The sequence below is a fragment of the Chaetodon auriga genome, chromosome 20 (genome assembly GCF_051107435.1).
Source record: "Chaetodon auriga isolate fChaAug3 chromosome 20, fChaAug3.hap1, whole genome shotgun sequence".
Taxonomy (NCBI): Eukaryota; Metazoa; Chordata; class Actinopteri; order Chaetodontiformes; family Chaetodontidae; genus Chaetodon; species Chaetodon auriga.
Genome location: NC_135093.1, coordinates 6177850 through 6203924, shown reverse-complemented (window position 1 = coordinate 6203924; position 26075 = coordinate 6177850). Strand labels below are relative to the sequence as shown.

General features: G+C 43.7%; 1 protein-coding gene across 2 annotated transcripts; it reads left to right on the top strand.

The window, feature by feature from the left end:
• The first annotated feature begins 360 nt into the window (after nucleotides 1-360).
• On the top strand, nucleotides 361-26014 carry mta3 (metastasis associated 1 family, member 3). 2 transcript variants are annotated; one of them, XM_076759912.1, is made up of 19 exons: nucleotides 361-702; nucleotides 2812-2879; nucleotides 4024-4117; nucleotides 7429-7555; nucleotides 7743-7806; nucleotides 8395-8512; nucleotides 9156-9258; nucleotides 9904-10003; nucleotides 10568-10756; nucleotides 12086-12160; nucleotides 13329-13387; nucleotides 13541-13659; nucleotides 14260-14417; nucleotides 16068-16290; nucleotides 18135-18227; nucleotides 18388-18549; nucleotides 19124-19155; nucleotides 19259-19387; nucleotides 24382-26014. In XM_076759912.1, the coding sequence occupies exons 1-18, from the start codon at nucleotides 675-677 to the stop codon at nucleotides 19379-19381; spliced, it is 1935 nt and encodes a 644-aa protein (XP_076616027.1). In that variant the 5' UTR covers nucleotides 361-674; the 3' UTR covers nucleotides 19382-19387; nucleotides 24382-26014. The 2 variants fall into 2 exon arrangements, with proteins under 2 accessions (XP_076616027.1, XP_076616026.1); XM_076759911.1 differs by having other exon boundaries at nucleotides 466-702; nucleotides 19259-19377.
• Nucleotides 26015-26075: the final 61 nt, after the last annotated feature.

Here is a 26075-nt window from a genome sequence, read left to right as displayed (position 1 = left end):
ACACTGAAACACATTCAAAATTATCAACAAGCATGAACAAAATCATTGGGATTTGCGCACAACACCTGTTCATCCATGACACATAAATATAAAGTTTGGTAAGTTTTTATAATATCATATTCTGATTAGGATGAGCTGTTCAGCACGTGTAAGGACTTGTCCCTGTATCCCCGTGGTAATATTAAGGAACCTGGTTGTATGGCTGATTTTTATTCAAAAGTTTTATTTTGTTTGTACGGTAACTTGCTGAATATACATCACAATTATGGTTGCGTGTGGAATGAATTATGCACACGTTGCGTAATTTCCAAATATTCTACAGTGAGTTTAAAAGGTAATGGTGTGTGTGTGTATGTGCCCGTGTGCGCGCGCGTGCCCGTGTGCGCGCGTGCGCGGGCCCCCTCTCTACGTCACCAGTCAGTGCTTTTTCGGGTTGATCCGACTTCTTTTGGCTGCCGTGAGTTCACTGTATTGTAAAGGGAACCGTGAATCCGAGGAGGAGGAGGGGGGGGTTGATTTGCCAAAAAATCTCCCGATTGGGCACACGGCCGGAGTCTCGACGATCACTATTTATCGCACCTTATATCTTTTAAGAAACTGGGTTTTATTGTTTTTATTAATTTATTCTATTCCTCTTAGTTTATGGTTTACGTTAACACTCCGGGAGGGCAGAAATGGCGGCCAACATGTACCGGGTCGGAGGTATGTATGTCAATGTGGATCTTTTTATCAAGCAGAAGCCCTTCCAGTTTTGCATCCCCTGGGCATTATGGAGCGTTAATGTGGTTAGTTTGCATCTAATAGTGAGATACGGCTGTGCTACGATAACAGAGATGCATTAAGTTGGAGCAGGAAGGTGAGAATTTCTAAATATTTGGGATTCAAAATGGGTCAGGCCTCGCGTCTGTCGTGGCCACAGCAGCTAGCCGCCAGCTTGCTAAATAGCTAGCTTACAATGTAAACATTTTTCAATTGTTGGCACCTTTGTTGGGCTTTGGTTTTCGGATAATTAGACCTGGGATACGGGAGACTGATGGGTGTGGGACCTCTCGACTAGACATGTGTTTGAAAGGTTATTAAAATGTTACCACGGGTAGTCTGAGGCTGCCTTTGTATTTGCCTCTTCTGGCATGCAGCCATTAGTGCGAGTCCTTATTTAGCTAACGTTAGCACCAGCAATGGCTTCACTGATTACCATAATTGCAGCTGTGGCGCTCGTTTTACAGTATTTGAGCAATGAGTTTAACAGTCTTGGTAACATTAGACACCGAGTATTGCCACATTGTCCGCCTACTTTAACCTCAAGCGCGATTAATTAGCAAATTGGCTTCACTTGCTAGCTAGCTTGTTAGCAGTCCAGTGGAATTCACCATCAAATTATAGTCTCGATTCATGGCGTCGTTGCGTCAGGTTGGATTAAACCTCGCACCTCTATTCACACGTACTCGGGCTTCAGATCCACCGTGGACGAGCTGAAATGGCACAGATGCTTCACATGTTACAAACATAAACAATAAGCATCTTTGCTCAGGTGATATTTCTGGCAGCAGTTTGTCACTATCGGTTACAGTATGCTAGCTCGTTGTCCATATGGTCACATCAGCCGCAGCTCTGCTTCCTTAAAGTGCTTTTTAGCAAACTCCATATCCTATAATTTAAAAGTTGTTGATCCGGTCAAGTTCTTTATGAAACAAAGAGCAAATCTGTTATGAAATGTTGCTTCTTCACACATGTAGTGGCTAGTTCAAGTCTGTGCAGCACTGACAGTCGATAGTGAAGGATGTTGATGTTAGGCCTGAAATGTATTGTTTTACGGTAGTAAAACTGTGGGGATGAATCCAGAGGCAGACAACAGTAATGTATACACTGACTGAATGCAACTGAATGTCGCCCCCTGACAGCTCTGGCATATTTAGGTCTTTTCTTAGAGGTTTATGTTTTTGGAACTTAATAATTACAATAGTTCAGACAGCACTTGAAAGCAGCACATTCTCTGGACTGAAGTTTGCAGAGTTGCAGTGTATTCTGCCCGGCAGAGTTAGATCAGGCTGGATTTCTGGCTCTTCAGGCGAGGTGAAGTCATGTTTATGCTGAATTTGTTGATGAGCAGTGGAAACTTCTGACTTTCATCTCTGTCCTCAACTCCTTTATCTCACAAAGTCATAACAGCGTGGTAGCTGTCTCACGGCCTTTGAAAATCTTTCAGTATACATATAATTTCCTTTGCCTTGACCTGTTTGATATTCTTTGTGTTGCTTACTCATCACAATTGCCCAGTTTATTAATGGTCTTCGCATCTAGATGTAACAATTGCTGATTGTCGTGACTGTCTTCATATTTACTCAGATATACATGCCTCAGGTGTTAGTAGTGAACCGTTGGTTGCTTAGTGATATATGTAATAAATGAGGGAGAACTCAACAGAATGTCACTCAGCCAGATTCCTGTTCCCCAACTTAGTTTTGGTGAGTTGGGAATGAGATGGTGGTTTCAGTATACACATGTAAATGTATGTACATTCCTAGGTACATCCACGCATTTAAATGCCATCAAATGCAACAGATTTGCCACAAATTCTGCATTTAGGAAGATTATATAACTGAGTTTTTGTTGACACGTCACATCACCACTGATGACTTCAACAATAACCACAGTTAACTTAATATCTGATATTGTGATTTGTGTAAAGGTGTAGTTTATGACTGAGCTACTGTACTGGATTGCATTTGATTTTACAGATCAAAGTGGTCGCTTAGTCCCGCAGGCTAATGCAGCATTACAGTGATCAGCATGTGTTTTCTGTTTCTGCAGATTATGTATTCTTTGAGAACTCCTCCAGCAACCCTTACCTGATCCGCCGGATAGAAGAACTCAACAAGGTAATGTGGTGTTTGCATGTCATTTTTGTGCGTGTTTATTCCTTTTCATGCCCGAGGGTGAATAGCTAGAATTCCTGTCTGTTTCTGCCGCGGCCCCCTCTTTGTAATGCCGTGTTTGTGCATTATGTGACTTAAAGTGTTTGCAATATGACGGCGCACGACAGGTGTTCCATGGTCTCCTAACTGCCGTCGATATCAAGGGACACACCTGTCGAAGTGTATGTGTGGGCAGGAAGATTTTTATAATGAATATTGCAGGTGCTCAGATAGCTTTGGACCAAAGATCAGTTTATACCAGCTTTGAAAAGCAACGTGATCTCATGTTTTTCTGCTGATATTTGATCAGTTGAAGACTAGCCTGCTTAAACTTGTTCCCTGCGAGTGTGTCAGTTAAGAACAGACCAAAGCTAACACAGACTTTTGTTTAAATACCACACAAGCATCTTTAACAGCCGTGTTAGAAAACCTTTTCCTGTGCAGAGATACTGAGATAAATTCATGAAATTATCAAATGGCGTGGGTGGGAAAATGTCTGGTCAGGTCAATATCCACCTGAAAAAACATATTGAGGCTGTTCATTATAAAATAAAGACTCGAGACGTTGTGATTATCGTAAGTGATAAAGGCGGTGGACAGAATAACAGGAACTCCCGGCAGCATGATGCAACGTAAAACAGTCGTCATGCAACAGATGCTGCCTCTGTGTTGAGGCTGAAAGGGAATAGCTGATGAAACTTGATCGACATTTTTCATAGTCCTATTGATGGGTGTGTTGCATTGTATTGCAGTATTTCATGAGGTGCTCCTGTTATTTTGTCCATGTCTTACCTACAACCTCCTTTAAAAAGCAGCAGGAGTTGGAACTAGTTTTCCTCAAACCTCGTACCCCCACATCCATTCACTCTCCATCAGTCACAGCATTTAATAGCAGCTGAGTCTTTAAGCCTGTCGGCCTAATTATGCAGCGAGACGGTCAATCAATCATTTGATCAAAGCGCTGTTGTTGCCCTGGTCAGCCTGTCATAGCAGCGTAGCTTGACGAGCACATAAAGGAGCCAAGTCTCATGGGAAATTAGAGGTTTGTGCGGGGAGGTGTTGCCAGCTCTTTCAGTCAGCCTGAATCCCTGCGCTCTCTCCGTTTCAGACGGCCAGTGGGAACGTGGAGGCCAAGGTGGTTTGTTTCTACAGAAGAAGAGACATCTCCCACAGCCTCATTCAGCTCGCAGACAAACATGCAAGTGAGTAGTAACTCCTGTCAACACATTCAGACTCTCTGTTTGGTCGTCTCTCGTGAATGAAAGTTTAAGTCGCTGTAGAGCCATTCAGTGTCCTCAGAGACGATACAGTGTCTTCAGGATCTGTCTGTTAATTTAACCAAAGTCAGACGTAGCGCAGAAGTGATCAGTACTTGATTAGTCCATCCACAGATAAATATTTGGCAACAATTTGGATAATCGACCCTTTCTTCTGAGTCGCCTTTCAATCAAAAATGCACAACATTTGTTGTTTATAGCTTTACAAATGTGAAGATATGTTTAAAACAATTTTCTGACATTCTACAGATCAAACAATTAATTGAATGATTCGAGAAAATAATCTGTAGATGTAAAGAATGTACGTTACAGCGCCAGTGTGTCAGGTGCATTTATATTTTCAGCCGTTGTCAGTGAGGAAAATGTTTATTATGGGCTTTCTGCTGCATGTCAATCAAGCAGACGTTTCCTGCTGTGTTTCCACTTAGCACGTCCTTTGCACATTGTAACGTGTACTGTCAATATGTTATTTCTTTCATGTCGACAATAGCTCCAGAGTGCGACCATTTAGCTTATAAATAGGTCCTCCAGTGCTATTGATATCTGTATATCACATTTAATTCTCAATTCCTTATTAGAGAGGACTGAAGTGTGAATGTGGCTGTTATGTGGAGAAAGAAGGAAGGAAGGAAGGAAGGGAAGGAAAGGAAAGGAAAGGAAAGGAAAGGAAGGTGTTGTTATCACAACAACACCTGTTCTGTGTGGGAAGCCTTCTACCTGTTTCCAGTGATGTTTCACTCTGTCCTGTTAGAATAAAACAAATTATTGATCACTTTCTCCTCCGCCAAAGCAAACCCACAACTTTGAGGAGGATGATTGAGACGAGGAGTCAGCAGCAGGAGACCCAGTGAAAATTTTACATGACTGAGGCTCGGCACCCACAGGAAAGACAGGAGTGTGCTGTGTGGCTGCGTACTGATCTCTCTGCGTGGTCAATGTTTGTGGGAAAACCAGTTTTGCTGATTTGTCCAGACTTGGTAAACACGAAGTGACCTTAAGCTCAGAAACATAAACCATACAGTATGCAGGGACATATGCATTCATCACAGCACAGTGCCAAGTCTGCGAGCTATTTGGAGTCAGTCATCTCCCAGCTGGTCAGCAGAAGACAGCAGAAACAATGAAATTTAACACTGCCTACCACATCGAAAAATAAAAGAATTCACACTCAGATTAGTTCAGGGGGGAAACAAAAGGCTCACAGATAGAAAACACAATGTGCAGAGTTTGTGACGTCTGTACTAAGTTGAGCGAGTGATAGTGCGAGTTATGTTGGAGCCCCGTTCGCAAGATTTGCATTCATTTTGCCTGTTATGCTGATTAGCGATTGCAGCCCAAACAGTAGCCGAGGGCTGGACAGTAGCTCCACAGGAGCGCTAAGAGGTCAGAACCAAATCCATAAAATACACATTTTCCATCCTTCTCTCACTGTTATCAAGCTGTGCAGACAGTTTAGGTTTATTTGGCAATGATTTAGAGTATCTCCCTAACAAAATGGAGGTAAATAGAGTTTTGTTTGTGGCACTTCAAGCATCCAGAAACTCAACAGAGCCCATTCCTGCCGTTCAATACTGAGATGAATACATTTACTCATCCGCTAACAAAGCCCTGAAAAATGTCCGCATCTTGCTGCGAAGGCCTATAAATTAGCACCCTCGCTAACCTCCGTGACAAATACGAGGTAGACTTCCTGTAGTCGCCTTCCAGTGGTTTGCTGATGGGAAGCTTTCAGTTTGAAACAGCAGCAGAAGAGCGAGAGAAAAAAAGACTTTCAGTTTCCATTAGCTGTCTTTACACAGCAAATACAGCTCTGATGTATCAAAGGAGAGCAGATCAGAAAATGGCGAAGCTGCTGTCTGTTGGATGAAAGTAGGAGCGGCAACATAATGAAGGAGAGGAGCTCCAAAATGGAGACAGTTTGCTAGACTAAAACCTGAAGAGAAGCTTTGTACAAATGGTGAACTAACCAGACGTTGCTTAGCTGAGTGGACTGTCAGTATACTTCACCGAAGAGCTTGTCAGATGTTTTCCTCACATCTATCTGTTTGTCGTTACTCCCTTTTGTACAATTCATTGTGTCTTGCCCCTCTCTGACGCAAAGTTTTCACACGGAGTTTGGCTTTTCGAGTCAGCTGTCGTTTTCAGACTTGCTTGCACGCGTTTGTTTTGATCATACATTGGCCTTCGGTGTCACGCCGCTCTGCAGCTCGGGGTCGGCTTACGCTGGAGCGGAAGCGGTTCGCGTGGCGTGCGCGACCACGTTCCGAGCAGCCGCGCTGGAAGGCGGCGGCCACAGAAAGGGAGGAGATGTGGTTTAAATGCGCGGATCACAGCGCACGTTTCCAGACGGGCTCTGCACTCGTCGTTCACATGAAATGTGAAACAGTTGTGAAAAAAGATCTGGAGAGAGAAGTTCAAACCTTGGCTCCTTCCTCACCAACGCACAGCTGGCCAATCGCAGTGTGAAGTGGGTGTGAGATTGCCGGCTTGGGAAAGTTACCGAAAGGTGTGTGTGTGTGTGTGTGTGTGTGCGCGCGGGGGGAGTTTAGAAGCTATTAGACCCTCTGACACTTCTGAAGAACCACACTGGCTGCTTGAAGTGTGATCATATATATATCAGGACAGTGGAAATGATCTGGAGCTCTGTGGGATTTTCTAGCTCTGCTGTGAGGCTGAACTGGTGCCAGTACGAGCTCGTGAAAACAACTGTCGGTAGTCGCCAAAGGCAGATGATATGTATTTGTCTAAGTATGTGCCTGCGCTGTGTAACTGTGATTCAAGATGTTTATCTGCTGCGTGGCATTATGTGCTGACTCAGCAGCAGCAAGCTAATCCAGTATTTATGGATGGACGCTGTCTCCTTAAAATTAAATTTCTAGTAATCGTCCTGAGCAGGATGGCTTGTGCGTCTTTCACGGATGGCAGCAATAGTTTGTGATTGCAAAGCCCTCGAGGGTCATTTTACCAGCCCGTTGTTTCATATCTGCAGACAGCGCAGTTATGAAATGTCATTACGTGGTCTTGTATGAAAACTTCGAGATAAATGGATGAATTAGGTTGAAACCATTTGGGACTTTGATAATCTGTTGGTCTGTGATTTACCTATCACTATGAAGCCACTGTTGACGTTTTGTGTGTCGTTTGTCTTCAGCTTGCCTCTGTGACACATGGCTGCCATTTTTAACATCATTAATGTGTTTTCTGGAGTAATTTTCTCCCGTGTGTGCCTCCCGCAGAGGAGTTGGAAGAGGAGAAGGAGAGCCCGACAGAGACAGAGCTAACAGAAAAACAGAAACACCAGCTTCGCCACAGAGAGCTCTTCCTCTCCCGGCAGTATGAGAGTCTACCTGCAACACACATCAGGTACTTTACACACACACACACACACACACACACACACACACACACACACACACAAACACAAACACACCTCATCGTCTGCAGGCAGTGCCCATGGACGGTCACTCATCCAGCCATGAACAGACAAATTGAGCCTGGCTCACTTCCTGTGTCGGTGTTTTACATGGCGCTTGTTCTCTCTCCCTGTTAGGGGGAAGTGCAGTGTCGCGCTATTGAATGAGACTGAAGCTGTTCTTTCATACCTTGACAAAGAGGTGAGTCAGAGAAAAAACTCCGTTTGTCACCTGTTACTGGTTTTGTCACAGCAGGTCTAGTCATTCTTCACATGCTCTTTCATGTGTCACATGTCAAGAACTGAGAGAAAGGTCCAGGGATGCAACCAACAATTACCCTGATTGTCGATTAATCAGACAATTCTTTTATTCCTTTATCTTTTGATCCGTAACGTGTTGGAAAAATGTGCTGCATAATTGAGTAACGCTCAAGATGATGGTGTCAGAGTACTCCTCCTCTCCACCTCAAGACTAAAACTATGAAGTTTATTGTCACGTAAGACAAATCTTACTTTGAAAATGACGTCAAATCGTCAAAATAGTTGCATGTCGTCATGTCAGTTCACTGATAAATTGACTGTTTCAACTCAAGAGAAGACAGAATTTTCATTTGCAGCATTTCTTCTTCTAATTTCTTCTTAGGGTTCACCAGCAGAGTGTCTTTGAAATCCAACAGTTTTTCAGTTTCACACTGCGAATACCAAGAAAAATTCGAAAATAAATCCGGTGAATTTGCCGAGAAGTGACCGGGTTTAGCATTCGAGGTGCTGATTGCTGTGTTTTCTTCAGGATACGTTCTTCTACTCGCTGGTGTACGACCCAACACAGAAGACCCTTTTGGCCGACAAAGGAGAGATCAGAGTGGGACCACGCTTTCAGGCAGACGTACCTGAAATGCTACAAGAGGGTCAGCACACGCATGTTTCCCTCAGTGTGATTTCTTTAATTAGACCTTCACGTTTTGCTGTTTCCATCTGCGCATGAGCGTGGTTTTTTTTAATTTTTTTTAATCTCTAGCTTCACTATCTGCGCCTCCACCTTCCTCTACAGCAGCCTTTTGTTAGAGGTTTAGCCAAAGATAAAGCATGTGATCGACGCTCTCTGTTTGATATGAACAGTGACTTGATGAGCCTGTTTCACACACGCAGCTCCAGTGTTTCTGTAAATCTTCCATACGAGGATCAAGTATTAATGGTAACTTGAGGCAGTATTCCTCAAATGTTGACTTATGGGGAAAGTCTCTTTTATTTTCTTGCCAGTTTAAACAAAAGTTGAAAAATATCTATATGTGCTCATGAGAGACGTTAGGGTTTGAATTTTGCAGCCTGTGTCTGAGTTGAATTTGTTATTAAAACCATTGCCATGATTGGACAGACTCGCTCTCTGTCCAGTACCATCACATAGTAAGTGGACATTTTGAGGGAGCGTGTGCAGAGTTGAAACTGTTCGCTCCATCAGACAAGTTAACGCGGCGACCTCACGACTTGATCATCGTGGTTCCAGTGTCTCCCGTGGTGTGTGTTAGCTGTCGTCTCTGTGCGTCCCTGCAGGTGAGGCAGATGACAGGGACCAGTCCAAGTTGGAGGAGAAGCTGTGGGATCCAGAGTGTCCACTCACCAACAAACAGATAGACCAATTCCTAGTGGTGGCACGGTAAGACCTTTGACCTTTGACCTCTGACGACCACCTGACAATATATAGAGTCTTTATATTAAGGTGCACATATTCACCATCAACTAGTTGCTTCTTAGCAGCACGTTGGCTCTTTCTTAGCCTTTATAAGGTACTTATTAATTATTTTCTCTGCGACTACTCAAACTAATAATTAGCTAATTGAACAGTTTGCTTTAAGGGTTAAAACCTTCACTTCTGTGACACTGTGTTCGTGTGTGATAACAGACACAAAAGCTCTAAATGGGCATTGTTGTTGTTTGAGCTCCAAAGTAGAGCTTGTTGTTTTCATGTTTGTAAATTCATGAGTTTTCCTATAAGAAATGGATGAGAAACTGCATTAAACATTAATAATGGAAAGATTTGTGTTTAAATCAAATATTTCAGAATGACTAATTATTGTGTTTGATTCATAATTGGCTCGTCGGCGCCACTACTACTGGACGTTTGTTCTTTGTGTGTGTGTGTGTGTGTGTTGTTTTTCTATAAAAACCAATTAGCAAAAAAAACAACAAGCCCCAACTTTCAGATGGATAGTTATGCTGCAGTGAAGTGACACATAAATCTCACTGTGTTTTTTGCTATATATTTCCTGCGTGGTTGTTTAAATTGTGTGTGTTTTCTCAGGGCGGTTGGGACCTTTGCTCGAGCGTTGGACTGCAGCAGTTCAGTCAGACAGCCGAGCTTACACATGAGCGCAGCTGCAGCCTCACGAGATATCACACTGGTGAGCTGAGCACACACTCTGCAGTACCTGATCGTGACTTCAATGATTATAACATTGACGTTCGAATTCGACATCAAAGCTCAGATGGTGCACAGCTTCTGTCTTTCTTATTTTTTCCCTCCCGTGTCTGTTTATTTTCTTTAAACCCAGTCTTTCTGCACAGTTGCAGATGAAGATTAAGCTGCACTAATATTAGTAGTATCATAATATTTGTGGATCTAGATTCCCGTGGTGGCTGCGTACGATTGTTTTCAACTCGTGTGACCCAATTTCCAATAAGTCTAGAGTGTCATAATGTACAAAAGTTAAATATATTGAAAGTTTTTCCAAAAGTCCCATCATGCTTTTAATCTAACAAAGTATTCTGCTTCAGTCCACATTTGTCGCACACAAAGGGAGACACGCACCTGTATTAACAGGGCGGTCCAGCATTAGTAAGCCTTAAGGCGTGATTAGCATTTCATTATTTTATGCTGCCTACATGCATTTCTGTTGTATATTCACCATATTTCAAGACATTTCGTACAGCCCTGACTTCGCCCTCTGTGTGTCCGTTCCATGCAGTTCCATGCGATGGACACGCTTCATCGTCACAACTACGACCTGTCCAGCGCGCTGAGCGTACTGGTCCCAGCGGGCGGCCCGGTGCTCTGCAGGGACGAGATGGAGGAGTGGAGCGCTTCGGAAGCCGCCATGTTCGAAGAGGCTCTAGAGAAATACGGCAAAGACTTCAACGACATCCGACAAGACTTTGTAAGTTTCTAACTGCTCTCACACTCCAGCTTGTGCGGCGTCGTGTCAGTCAGGATTAGTGGGATGTCGTCTGCAGCGGCACGTTGCCTTAGGTGGCTTTGAATAAACATGATGCTGGATACAGTTTTGTTTGATGTAGTCATTTTAAGTTCAGGTGTGTTTTTAATGTTGTTGTCAGCCGTGATTCTCAGTCAGCCCTAAATGTGGCTCATCTTTCTTTCTGAACTTCCTGTCAGAATAATGAGGTTTGTTTATCCTCATGAGGAGATGAAACAAGATGAACATGAAAAACATGCTGCCTTTCGGTTTGATCTCAGTTGAGGAATCGACATCTGTGGCTGTTCAGAGTTGGTTGTTTTATGCGTAAAGGTGGAGTGATTCATTGTGGAGAACGGCCGCTGATCGCCTTCCTGTAATTACACGACGTTAGCACTCTCTTCCCCCCCGTCTCCTCCTCCACTTCCCTTTGTTGTGCGCTCACAAACAAAACGACAATGCAAAACGAACAGCTAGCGGACCGTGAGGAGAACATCCGCAGTCATTCGGCTCCAGAATGACTTACCTTTAATGGAGAACTGCAGCTGTGTTCAGCTTGAATTCATATGTTAAAATATGCTTCATATTGGGGAATAATGTTATTAAAATGATCTCAGGTCACTCCTCCAGCATAATTCACGTCCCAGCTGTCTGTCTGTTCGTGTACGTCATCTTAAAACCAGCTCTGCTCGTGTGTGGAGCAGTATTTTGATGGAAAATGTGGCTTTTTTTTTTGAAGTTGTTTAGCATATTGATGGATGGTGGAGAAGTCGGATTATGCTGCAGGCATCATTTGAGAAGTTTCTACAGACGTTTTGATACTTTGTCCTCCCCAGTAAAACTTGTCACGATGGGAATCCTCTGTCCTCTGCATGAATTCAAAATGACCACACACACTGTGCTGCGAAGGACAGAATTACCAGTTCTAGCAGCTGTCTTTCAAGCCAGCAGGGAGTGACTTTTTGATTCTGTTGAACTTTCGTTCCCACCGTCTCATCTGCCTCTCCTGTACAATAAAGGCAGGACATGGGTGTATGCAGTGGCACCAGGTGCTCATGAATACTTATTAAATGTGTGAATCACTGTGTGTGTCTGTGTGAGAGTGTGTGTTTTCGTCTGGGACCAAAGCCGGTAGCTTTCAGCTTCTTTGGTCACGATGCCTCTCGCTCATGAATATACATGAAGGCTTTCGCACCCAGATGGCAAGAACATGAGATATTAATATCATTAATTTGCTCTGTGTGTCTCTCTCTCTCCTTCCTCCACACTTCCTCATTCTTTCCCCTTATGAAGCTGCCATGGAAGTCTCTGACTAGTATCATAGAGTACTACTACATGTGGAAGACCACAGACAGATACGTTCAACAGGTGAGACTGATCCACTGTTTTCATAACAAGAAAAATGTTTTTCAGTGATTTCTGCGTTTGTGCTGGAACAGGCTGAAAGCAGCCTCGTGAAGTTTTCTTGTAAACAAAGTTTTTGCTCACATTCAGTGTTTCATAGAGCTTATAGAAGAAGAAGCAAAACAAAACCTCCACGTTTCTAAGTTTGTAATATCCATGAGATGTTTAACGCTCCAACAACACCTGTTTGGAACATTCCACAGGTAAACTGGTTCATTGGTAACAGGTGATAGTGTCATTGGGTGTGAAAGGGGCGCTCATAATATTTTTTGCCCTGCCTTTAGGTCTGAGTGTAGGTTTCATATTTCTGTAGTCTCGTTCTCCATTCTTTGGTGTACATTTATGACCTGCTGCATTGCAGATGGGCACTCCAGTGATTTAATATTGCACTTCCATAAAGTTTGAGGGCTCTTGAGAGACGGGTTAAAAAAAATCGATGCGGCAGAAGCTGAGAAATCTGGAGTTTTAGTCTGTAATATGATTCAGACTTTAAAAAAAGTTTGGATCCTACAATTCCCACAATGCCGCTCAACCACAGGTTCCATTAGAACTTCGCTGCCTGTGAAATGTCCTCATTTCTGAAATTCCAGGCACGCCCCTGTTTGTAATGCAGCTTCTCCGTTAAAAATGAGTCATTTGACACGATCGGGGTTCAGAAGGCTCCGTCCCTGCAGAGCCAGAGAAGACGTAATCCGGCAGGACTCGCCAGGACAAAGACACTTATGTTTTGTAAAACAGGCGGAGGAGACAGTTCACTGAAGTGATTTTAGGATACAGGAAAAGCTTTAAAAGTTGTGAAATGCACAGAGCTCTTAGAGAAGAGTTCACCCTGAATAAGAGAATCAGCCAAATACACAGAGAAACATGACTGTCGATCCCTTTCACAGCAAAAAAGGGCTTTTCAGCCGTATAGACGACGAGTGGAAGGTGTAAAGAAGATGGAAAACACCACATTTGAAATGCACTGACACGTTCAGTGATCATCGTTGTAATCTCTGCAGTCCTATTTTCAGGCTGCCTATCAGAGTTAATTCTGAAAGGTGTCAAACTGTCTCAGAGGGTTTTTATGGAAGACGACTGTTGCTTTCTTTTGTTATTAATGAATCAATTCATTGTGTTTCTCTCTGAGCAGAAGAGACTGAAGGCAGCGGAGGCAGAGAGCAAACTGAAGCAGGTTTATATCCCCACATAGTAAGTCCCCCCATTACTGCACCTGTGGCTGCAAGATGATCGTTGTTTTATGCATAATTGATGTGTTTTGATTGAAAGCGCTGCACAAGGCAGCTGCAGTCGCTCTTAAATCTCTCTCAGAAGTTAAACCTCTTCTTTTCATCTCTCCGACAGTAACAAGCCCAACCCCAACCAGATCTCAATGACCAATGGCAAGATGGCGACCGTGAATGGAGCAGGCCCAGGGGCCTACCATGCAGCAGGCGGGGGCAGAGCCTGCGAGAGCTGCTATAGTGAGTTTGTGTTGTGTTCTGTTTGCTGCTTATTTATCTTGACAGCTGTTACTAATCAACTGATCAATATCTCCCTAGGCTCAGTTTCTTAAGGAAAAGTTTGAAGCTATGATGATGTGAAAATGGCCACCACAGTTTCATAAGTTGACGTCTTCACGTTGCTTGCTTTGTCCCAAACCCCAAAATATTACATTTCAAATAATATTACACAGAGAAAAGTGCAAATTCTCACATTTAAGAAGCTTCCAACAAAGAATAAAAGCCTTATAATGGTGACTGGCAGAAAGCTTTTATTCTGAAGCAGTGACAGGAAGTGTTATGTTTACATCTGTGAGTGGAGCAAAGTTTGTCAGAAAGTTTGACAGCGAGTCATAATACAACTGTCCACGATTTCAGTCACAAATAAAATTGTTCAGATAGAGTTTCTGCGGTCGTTTAAGCAGACATGCTGCGAGACTCGGTCTGATGTTTGGACGTTGATTAAATCATTGAGGAAGAGACCGGAGACGGTGGAAAAGAGGTCAATATGCTAAGTGTCTTTGGACCAGTTTCCCCCAGCGATGCTTCTAACCGTCATTAATGCGTTTCGTACATTAACAGCCATGCAGTCGGCCCAGTGGTACTCATGGGGGCCTCCGAACATGCAGTGCCGCCTGTGCGTCTCCTGCTGGATGTACTGGAAGAAGTACGGAGGCCTGAAGATGCCAAGCAGAGCGGAGGGCCCAGAGGAGAGGACCTCCCCCAGTCCAGCAAGCAACGTAAGCCCAGTCAGAAGGCACACGAGTAAAACAGTTCTGTTTAAAGTCGCCTGACCTCACGGTCCCGAAGGATTACAGAAAAATACATTTCTAAGCACATTGATCCGCACAGCTGCAGCTCTGCAGACCAGAGCCATCAGCATCAATTATTCAGTGAGCTCAAAACATCTCATATTGTATCTCGCATATTAGCTGCTAATAGATTCACACGCTTGGATTCGTTTGTGGGGGGAAATGACCAGTTAAGAGACTTTGTTTGTCTGTGTCTGCAGCTGGCAGTGGGATGCAAAGTTTACCCTGTATTTCACTGTATCTGGCATTAAAAGGCCACACAGCTGCCACATTGTAGTTTACCCTTTTCTACCCTGTTTCTGTGCTAAATAAGCCTCTGTCACACCATGAGATTTTTGATATTATTGCAGCAGAAGAAGCCGTGATTAATAATTTAAATGATGGTTCTGTTTAATTGAAGTATCCCAGTAAAGTGTGAGCCAGCCAGCCTGCGTGCACAGCACCGGAGCCCTGGAACTGGCTGACCTAAATCTGAAACCGCAGCCATTTTTAAAGTTAATAGCTACACCTTTGCTCTTCCTGCCATGAAAAAAGGTCTTTTGTACCCAATTTCTGCTCCACTGGCATCTGTTCCACACTCAACTGCCAGTTAAATGATGCAGTCTAACACAACAGCCCTGCAATATGTCCATCCTCGGTGAAGGCCATAATCATTTAATTTAAACTTCAATTGAAAATTTGGAGGCTTTTATTCGCCCCCATTGACATAAACGTGGTGGATAGTAGTCACTGATGCAGTTAAAACAGCACAAACTGCAGCCTCTGAGGTGATCATGCAGTGGAGTGAACACCTCTATAGAGTTGTTTCAACAAGAACGTAACATTTAACCATCTCAAGGGTGGGATTTACTGGGGGGGGCTGTGTTATTTGACTGTGTTAGCTTTAGCTGGGTGTGCCTAATAAACTGGTAACAGAGAATATTTTGCATGCTTGTTGTTTTTGTGCATGCAGATTTTGTGTTCGAAAGCTAAAATGTGATTTTGTTGATGGAAACGGACTTCGGCTTCTCTGTTTGGTTGGAACATTTGAAAACCTGTTTTTTTAGCATTCCAGTGATGTTAGCATGCTTTTATGTTAAAATACATTGTGATGTAGAGACTAATGCAAAGGAAAATAGTCTGAAAGTGGAGCGACATGTGAGGCAAACATCAGTTTTTTAAGCTCCTGAAAACTTTGTTTCAAAACAATCCAAGTTGAAAATTAAGCAAAAACGTCCTTTGGTGTCGTTTATTAGCTAATCTTAGCTAGCTGATTAGCTAATCAGCAGTTTGTGGCAGCGCAAACAAACAACCTCACGCACTGTCAGTACATTTGTGATTCAGATGTCGTTAAATGCTGATTGGTACATGGAAGTACATGACAACACCTTTTTATAGCTGAGCCCCGCCCACTTAAAAACCAGTGAGAACAGCGTAGACAAAAACTCAAATGAAGAAATCTGTCAGACAAAATAACCAAAACTGCTCCAACGCTGGCAGAAAACGGTCTGCTGTTGTATCTTTGATATTGAGAAATGCGTTGCTGTCATCGATGCGGCCGTACTCACTGGCTCGTCCTCTGTCCTCCTTCGTTCCCAGGAGCCTCGCTCACGGAGTCACGGCCCTCGCCAGGCCAACCACATGGTGCCGATGCGAAACAGCGGCAGCCCCAAGTCCTCCATGAAGACCAAGCAGGCTTTCCTGCTGCAGGCCACCCGCCTCACCAAGCTGGCCCGGCACATGTGCCGTGACATCATCAGGCTGCGCCGTGCTGCGCGCCGGCCCTTTGTCCCCATTAACTGTGGGGCCATAAAGGCAGAGTGTAAGAGCTCTTTCAATTCCTCCTAACTTCTGCCACATGGACACACACACCTGCAGAGAAAACACAACACGCAGACACACACGAACACACACACACACACTCAGCCACCACCCTTCCTCACCCTGACTGCCCCACCATCAGCCCCCATCTCTGCCCCGCGTCTGTCTCTCTTTCTGTTTTTATTATTATTGTTATTATTATTTTGGTTTTTGTATTCTCCCACCCCCTGTTTCCAATAAAGACTGCCTGTCCTCATAACTATGAGTTTTGATCATCTTTTCATTCGTGTTTTTGTTTTTTTGTTTTTATTCTTTTGTCTGTTACGGTTCGTAGACTCTGTGAACTGAAAGCCATTGTTGAAATTACAAAGATTTATTGGTTAAACAGGGCGATTCTACACAAGCACGCCTGCACACACACGCACACACACACACACACACACGACTGATTTTGCTCCTGTCATTAACAAGTAGTCTGTAAAAGGATCTGGTAGAACTCATATTCTAGTCTGAGCCGTATATTTGCTGAAGTTAGATGTAGAGAAAATGTATTTTACTAAGAGAAGCTCTATTTTGCACAGCGCCCCCCCCCCCCGGCACAGGCGTGCCCCCCCCGTGCTGTCACGCCATAGATGTTTGTTGTAAACACTGAACCTCGGCTTCAGTGTGCTTGCCATCACGTTTTTCCACATTTTGTGTTCCTCTTTTGCGCGCGCACTTTCATGCTGTTAATCATGTGTGTTTCTGTGAGTGTATTGGACAAAATGAATTGTGTTTTGGTTGATAATGAGCTTTAGAGTGATTTGGACTGATGAAACTTGAAAGAAGGGAGGCTGAAGCTGAAGTAAGGACCTTGTTTGTCTGGTACAAAGCATAACTAGCTGCTCTTGACTTCTTTGCTGCTGGCTGCATCTCCCACTGTAGATCAGGCTTTCCCATAAGGAGTCATCAGGTGGACCATGTCCTCTTGGATGGTCCCCCCCCCCCCCCTCCTGTGTTCAGATCATGCAATATTCATATGAATCCATCATGTTGCCTCTTATAAATCCTGTGGACAGGATTTGCCATTCAGAGCCATTTCTCCCCTCCACTTTGCCTCCTCGTCCTTCATTTTCTAACAGCTGTTGCAATATTCTCATCTTCTACCTCTTTTTTGCTCTTTTCTTTCATCACTGTGTGAGTGTGAGAGTAGACCTCAAATAAAGTCACACCTGAAAGCATCTCTTCCGAGTCCTTGTGCTTCATGTGTCCCGTGTTATCTGTCCATCAACTCCACCACACCGAGAGAAACCATAAAGGCACGCCCCCCCCCCCAACCCCCCCCCCCCCCCCCCCCCCCCCCCCCCCAGCATGGACTCAACCTTCAGTGCCTGCTGTCATAATACCTTCATATATCAATGTATGTGTGTTGTTTACAGTGTTATTTTTGTTTGTGTGCGCATGTAAGCATGTACTTACATCTCTGTATGTGCACGTGGAAGAGGTTGTTCTTTAGTGGACATGCCATCCCTCAAAGTAAGTCACCGCATTAACACCTCACCTCAGAGCTCACTTGCATTGACTCCTGCATCCTGTGCTGAGGATTTACATTCATTTTTAAACATGGAAGTAGGTTTTCATCGACACAAGACGCCCTTGTTCACATCGTGATCAGGTTATCTTTCACCAACGGGACTGATTTAAGACATAACATGCTGACTTGTTTTTTAACTTGCATGATTCAGCAGAAATGTTAAGCAGTATTTAGTATTCCTGGTCAGTGTTTCAGCAGGTAGGGGGAGATCATGCAGTCCGAGGGATACTGCACTGGATTGTAAAATGTCTGTGTGTGTGTGTTTGATTTAGACATGTTAAGGGTGTCCGAAGGGCAGGGAACTCGCCTCCCCAAAACCAGAGCCATCCAAAGGAGCACTCTGACCAGTGTTCTGCAGTTTCTAGGTAAATCAACACGTAATAAGCTGTTAAATGTGACCTTAATCAAACTCATGTTGCTCCATTGTACCGAAAATCAGCATCAGATCAAAGGAACATGAACAGAGATGGTTCAGATGGTCGATAGGAGCCAGTTGATGCAGCTCCAGTGTGGTGTCTCTTCCAGAGTCCCGTCCGGCAGCCCACGCCCCTCGCTCCCACCGCACCCCGGGCCTGCAGACGCCTCCCCCACGGCGCCTCCTCTCCTCTCTCCCGCACGGCCCCCACGGCATGCTGGGAAAACGCAGCTACCATCACCACAGCAGGGCTGAGCCAGACAGACGCTCAGGTACGCACACAGACACAGATTTCTTTTAAAAAACTGCTCAACTAATTCCATACAGCTGATTAAGACTTGTTTTGTTACCGCTTAACTTAACCATGCCTAGAAGCAGAAAGTCATCACTTGTATTACATCCTTTCAACCCCCACCCCCAACCCCGGAAAAAAATTGGAAAATGCATCCCATCTTGCTTTTAAATAAGTTACCTCTGATGTGAATGACCCTTGGGGGCCAAACAGTGTTGATATTGTACTTGTCATCCTTTTTGTTGATAAAATCAAATTAGTGGAAATACACCCGGAGTTGATAACCTTTTCTGCCATTTCTTATCTAAACTAGCTCGTTGGAGAGAATGACAACTAATTCTAATGAAAACGAATCAGCAGATGGGGGTCATTTGGATAATTTGGATGATTCAACTTCAGTCTGACACTTTGTTTTTTATTGGTAACTTCACTATTTTTACTGACATTGAAACACAGTCATTTCTTGCACCACTTGTAACTAGGAAAAGTCAAACTAATCAATACTAATCACAGGTGACAGATACCCTCATGTGCCTCTTCTCCTGTTTTTGCAGAGAACCCAGGTATAACAGGTGGACCCCTCCTGGTAGGTGACTTACATTAATTTTTCTTTTTTTTTTTTTAACAAATCCTGTACAACTGCATCACTGCTTATTGTAATAAAACAATACCTAATTGTCTTTCTGCAGCATAACGGCCGCAACAGCAGCAGTGGAAACACCCGTGGAGGAGTGATGATCCGCAAGAGACGCCCCAACTGGATTGATGCCCCTGATGACAGCTTCTTCCTCGTGACCCGGGAGACCAGGTAAGCAAAGGTGACCCTTTTCTGACCTCCGATTGGCTGACTGTGTGTGTGGATGTGTATTACATTGTGGGGACAAAATGCAAGACCTCGTAACATAAATCATTAAATATTAGGGTGAAAACTTGGGTTATTGTTAGAGTAAGTCAATATAATGTCCCCAGAAGTGTGTGTGTGTGTGTGTGTGTGTGTATATACCTGTATTACTCACATTGTGGAGTCTGTTTGCAGAGTCACATTGCAGGGACCTGCTTCCCTTATGGGGACAAAATGCAAATCCCCATAATGTAAATCATTAAATCTTATAGTAAAGAGTTAGGGCTAAAGTTAGGATTAGGTTAAGGCTAAGGTTAAGGCTAAGGTTAAGGCTAAGGTTAAGGCTAAGGTTTGGCAAATATGGGTTATGGTTATGGTAAGGTTAAGTCTGTACAAAATGAATGCAAGTCTATGTAATGTCCCCAGAAGTGGTGAAAACCTCGCGTGTGCGTGTGTGTGAAGGGAAAGCAAGTGGTGCTGTGAAACGAGCAGCGACAGCAGATAAGAGTTGAGCTGAGACAGAAAAAGGCATTTTGGGTTATTTTCGTCCTGTGGTGACCTCAGACAGCTGTGTGGTGCACACACACGCACACAAAGAGATACAACACAATACATATGCGGCTAAATTCACACAGAGACACTGAGTTGAAGCAGAGAAGCAGCCCGGAAAGCTTGCATGTAAAATGTGTCTGCTTTCATCAAAATTCTAATACAGATAAGAAACACTGTGAAAGCACCAGTTGGGCCATTCTAGTTTAGCCAAAGCAGAACCAGTCTAAGGGTCTGGTGAAGCCGACAGTCTGCTCTTTGCTTGGGTGAATGTAGGATTCAGAGGCAGCTTAAAGGTATGTTAGATGGGTTATTAGAGAATGGTGTCGCTGGAGTGGATTCATGACAGCACAGCTCGAAACTCTCTGCAGGGCCTAATGATGGAGCAAGATTATCTATCCACACACAGTTATCCTAAAAGCAGTGCCGCCAGACAAAAAACAAGTATATTTGTGTGGACTTTGACAAAGTAACCAGTAACCAATCCCAGTGAGGTCTTGCAATATCTGATTAAGACAATTAAGGACAAAAAAGCTTGAAACAAGTGAAATGTTCGGACATTGAAACTTCCTGGTACGAGGGTGTATCTCGTCAGACAAATAACAAGCATGTGTTACTTCGATTTAAGATATTTCATCTTAGATTTTACTTTTTGCAGTGTGTCTCAACAACTTTTGGATGGATTGCCATAAAATCTATTATCATTCTGACGGACAACTCACAAAACCAATAACTTCTCAGGTGTACTTCCTGTTTAGTGATAATTAGCAAATGTTAGCTAACACGCTAAATAAAAATTAATAGAATTAACGTTATAAACTATATACATACTTTACGTCAACATGTTAGCATTGTGAGTATGCTAGCATTTAGCTCAATGCGTGGCATTGCTAAACTGACAGCTGCCAGCACAGCTTTAGACTTGTTAAATGTGCCATTTGCAGAGATATTAGATTCTTCTCAAGACTTAAACTGAATCAAACAAAACTGTGGGCAGAAATGTACCACTTGATGATGCATTCAGTTGGTGCTGAAATAAAACTGATGAGCTCCTCCACAAACAGCTCTTCACAAAATGTGATGCCTCAGCATCCTCCACTGCTCTGCCTCCCGCTGACTGATACAGGCTGATATGGATTTTTTTTTCTGCCTTGTAAACAAATAGCCTGCCTGAGACCACAGTCCAGGTATAATATTCAGAAAATACTGATCTAAATGTCTTAATAACCCCAAACTGCAGATTTCATGGTCTGTGTCACTTTGAATGAACTGTTGAATAAACATTCATTTATGTTTTGCACCTAAAAAAATCAGTTTCTTTCTATTTTTCTCACACATACACAGACTCACACTCTCTCACACGCTCATATGCACATAATGAGTCAATGTTTGCCTGTCCGTATGTGAGAGAGAAAGATGTTCTTCCATTAAGCCTGTGTCTAAATGAGCCATGGCACCCAGCCCTCACAGCCGCCCTCCGACCGTCAGGGCTAAAATTAGAGCAGCTAACTGGTGCAGATGGGCCAGCGAGGAGCCAGGCACCGCTGGGGCTTGAGTGGAAATATCATTACCACATTAACCATGGATGCACTCGTATGGATCACTCACTTAGCGCCGGGATCATGATGGCTGTGCGTTTGTGTTTGAGAGAGACGGCATGGTTCTGAATACTGCACCCTTTGGCTCTGCTTTCTGAATAAAAGACATTAATAGATCTGCTCTGAAAGGCTGCTGCTAATGAGAAATGATCGGAAGTTTCATTTTGTCCCCTCCTCCGTCTCTTTATCCCACTCTTTCTCTCTCTCTCTCAGTGCGATGAAGAACGCAGTGCGCCACAGAGCAGAGCAAAGGATTGAGAGATCACTCCCACTTATTCAAGGAGGCAAGAGAGACAAATAGAGGCAGATTAATGCTTTACTCAGCAAAGGTTAGGCAGAGCATTACAGAGCGTCGTTAACCTGATGATGAAGCTGATGAAAAGTCAACAAATTATCACGATGCTGCCATAATCCTGTGGAGGAAAATGAATCTGTATGTAATTTTATGGCAATCATCAAATACCTGTCGAGACCTTTCACTATGAAACAGAAAGTCAGCTGACTCAGCAGATAAGAAGTTTATTAGGATTCATCCTCCGTGACCCATGAACGTCTCCGCAATATGACTTGTTGACTGTTTGTAGAACATTTCATGGCTCTCCGTGTAATAATTAACCGTGAATGTGAAACTCATGTAACACAAGAGGGAAAGTCAGGGGATTAAAGGTTATTAGACAACTCTGACCTGCTGCTGACACAAGAGGCAAAGGTCTTAAGGATTCATCCGCGGGAAAACATGAATATTTGGAGAAAATGTCGAGGCTATCCTTCCAGTAGTTGTTGCGATATTTCAGTCTGAACCAAAGTTTTGGGCGCCCAGTGAGTGCTTCAAATAAGAAAGACAGAAAACATATGAAACAAGGATAAAAAATTCATGCAAAATAAGACGGAGAATAAAACTCACTTGATAATGATAGTAAAAATAAGATGAAAATAAAACCTCTCAGATTTATGTTGTAGGCACTGAAATAAAGTACCTAACTGTACGTACAGTAGAACTGTCATATATAGTAATATATCAGTCACAGCAGACATTTTTCTGCAGGGCTACTACTTTTGATCCTTACAGTACATTTTGCTGATAATACTTTTAGTAAGGTTGGATTTTGTATCCAGGCTGTTTACTTGTAATGAAGTATTTTTACAAAGGAGTATTGGTGCGTTTACTGAAGTAAAGTTGGATTTGGACAGATAAACAACAGGACCGAGAATCAGAAGTGGGAAATATTATGAAACAATGGAAGTGAAAGCGAAATGAAAATGAGACAGGTTGGTATGTTTGAGCGAGATTTAAATGTTTGCTGTCCTCCTCCCGACGGCCAGCTGAACAGACAAACAGCAGAGCTTTAGATAATGTGCCACCAGAGCTGAGTCTGCTCTGCTCGCCTCTCTCTGAGCAATAATACGTGTCTCACGCTGTGTAACAAGCAATCTCAAGGCCCGTTGAAGGATGTGTGTAGACGCTCGGCTGGTGCGTGCACTCGCAGACACGTTTACGGTGCTCGGATCCGCGGGCGCATTATGTACGCAATCATCATGAGTGCTCTATCACTCATTTTATCAACAGCGGGGATCTGGAGGGAACGGATGGGTTTCCCGATTCACAATGCAAGACAAACATCCTCCGTGCTGCTGAGAGAATGAGAGCATGTTAAGAGGGCTTCGCTGTGCATTAAATTTCAGGGTGTTTGTCTTGACGGCCTAAAGGGAACCTTGAGCAATCACCCAGACGTTGTGGTTTTGCATCTCGCCTTTGTCCCTGAATGAATTCCATTAGTGCTGTGTCCAACATGGTCGTGGCTTTAGTGCTTCTGGTCACTGTGGGCTGTTAAAAGACACTTCCTGTTACAACACAAAGCCCACTGCAGTCTGCCAATTACCACGTCTCCTTTATGATCCTGCAGATACCCCTCTCTTACCTCACGACAGATATAAGTAACTCCATTACTCTTGCTCGATTAATTTTGCACTCTGAAACTGAACTTTTCTGCTCGCCTTAAATTTCTCTCTTTATTAGTTTCTTCATCTTACGTCTTGAACGTGTCTGTTATTGCTGGTGAAGCTTTACACCTGATGTGATCATCCACAGGCGACATTGCTCACAACAGGGTATTTTTTACAAACCCACAATCAAGTGGTTGATTGCCTAAATCCATTAGCATGTATCATTGTTAAACCGCAGGTAAACTAAGGGTGTACATGACAAATAAGCTCACCACATTGTTGTCTCACAACAGCCCAAACACCCTTTTTACAGCGAAACTGTCACACTTCTCTTGTGTGACTCGTAAAAAAGATAAAATAAAGGTTAAATAAAGTACATGAAAAATTAAGCAGTCAAATTTAAAAGCCCAAATTTCCCCAAATCACAGACAAGCAGTTAAAATCCATCTTTGGAAATATATTTTTTTTACTTCACTGCTGAAAGTTAGAACATTTATACCACTCTTATGTCTGTTTGCTCAACTGTGCACCACCTGCTCAGCACCAAATAGCTGATAGACAAAGTTAGCAGCTAGCTAGTGGACATAGGAGAGTGTTTAGCAAGAGCTGGTGGAGACCAAAGCAGAGCTAAAGAGTGTGCATATTGGACATACATCCATCAGGTGGCCACAATCATGTCTCCAAAGGAATGCTAATACTTTTAATCCATGCTGGTTTAAAAGTTCATCCTTGACCTTGGAAATTGTAATTGGGCAAACTGTCATTAGTACTAACTACTGCTTCCAAGGTCAAGACTGGATTTTGAGTTTTTACTGATGTTATCTTTGCATCAGTGTATCTTCTTCTGCACTTATGTCCTGTCTTATCTCCACCCCTGCAGGAGGGCCAGACGGCTGCTGTCCCGCTCCCAGCTGAGGCACGCTTGCCGGCAGCCCTGCGAGCAGATCACCCTGCGCAGGGTCTCCCAGGGCCCGCCGCAGGGGCTCGTCCTCGCCCCTCCGCACCCTCACCCCAGCCTGAGGATGCGAGGCCCCATCGTCATCCACGACTGATTGGACCCTCGGACCTCCACACCCCTCCTTCATATACACTAACAAATTCTCACCTCCCGTTCTCTCTTGAAATCCTCGAACCCTCCTTTGCTTTTAGTCCTTAAAGTACGGTTATAATCCTTGGCAACAAGCTAACTGACAACAGAAGGATGTGATGCAATAGAAACATACACCCGACCCGACTGCGAGTGCTGCCTGTCTTTAATCCCCTGGGAATGTGTTTGTATGTGTACATACTGTGTTTGGGTGGATGTAAGTGTGGCAGGGAGTGTGTGTGTGTGTGTGTGTGTGTGTGTGTGTGTGTGTGTGTGTGTGTGTGTGTGTGTGTGTGTGTGTGTGAGATCAGGCCAACAACACGTGAGGGAACGAGGGGACGTTGACGTGTGCTGTTCTTGGTTTTTATGGATGGACATAACGACGGAACTTTGTGTGACCTTTGTGTTGATGGTGAATTGTTGTGAAGTTTTAGTATAAAGTTATTTTGGGAAGGGGCTTGGGTGGGGGCATGGGGCCGGATGGGAAGGGGTGGGGGGGTGGGGGGTGGGATTGCATTTGTGGGGACTGAGGTTCTTTTACCATCGGAGAAGAGGCAAATGTCCCAACGCTGACGCTGAAAACAAAATGCACTATACGAAGACTGAACCAGCGGCGTTTTTAAAGAAACGGCTGCTTTAAAGTGTGTCCTACCTGCAGTTTCTCACACTCTTCTTGAAGTTTAAATCAATAACCTGGAGCCGGTGTTGAAGAATGATAACCAGGAGGCATTATTATACACACCATCTATAACCCTATCCAAAAAGCTGTCAGTTATTCATGACGAATCTGCAGGAAAGTGTAACAAGGCAAAGAAACAAAGAGCCGGCTTGCATCAGACAGCATACGCCTCCCTCATGAACCAGTGTATAATATGTTGTATATCTCATTACAGCACTGTAAATCTACTCATCCTATTTCTATGGCCGACTGTACCTACCTAGCCCTAACATGGGTACTAAAGCACTTCCTTTGCAGCAGAAAAGGGCATGAATCTGTCATATTTTCCTCAAGGCTGGGACGTACCTGCAACGTTTTGAGGCAATAAGATGAGCAACTTTGCCGGCGGCTGTTCGCTCTTCGTTGCATTCAATCTTTACACCCGAACGGTCAAGTTTCCCCCGTTTTCAGACCTCTCTCTTCTTCTCTCCCCGCCGCGTGACAAAGTTGCCAGAGGGCGTTGCCTCAGAAGGTTCCAGGTGAAACCCATCCAGCCTTCAGGTGTGTTTGATTATGAGTTTAAAAAAAAAAAAAACTGGCATCGCCGCCGCATGTCTTTGAGGTGAGAGCCTCCGCTGGCCGATTGGGTCACATGATTTCTTCTCTTTCATTAAGAATGTTTATGTTAGTGTTTCCTGTATGTCATGTGTTGAATTATGAATATGCTGAGAATAATAATAATAATAAAAAGAAAAACAACAACAACGACACAGTGCTGGATTATTGTGTCCGCTCTCCGTGAGTCATCTGGTGGTGTTGTATTATGACA

Coding starts and splice junctions, on each gene's coding strand:
- mta3 (XM_076759911.1), top strand. CDS start 675: ATGGCGGCCAACATGTACCGGGTCGGAG. Junction 4,118..7,428: donor GCTCGCAGACAAACATGCAA/GTGAGTAGTAAC, acceptor TGCCTCCCGCAG/AGGAGTTGGAAGAGGAGAAG. Junction 14,418..16,067: donor CCCCCAGTCCAGCAAGCAAC/GTAAGCCCAGTC, acceptor CTTCGTTCCCAG/GAGCCTCGCTCACGGAGTCA.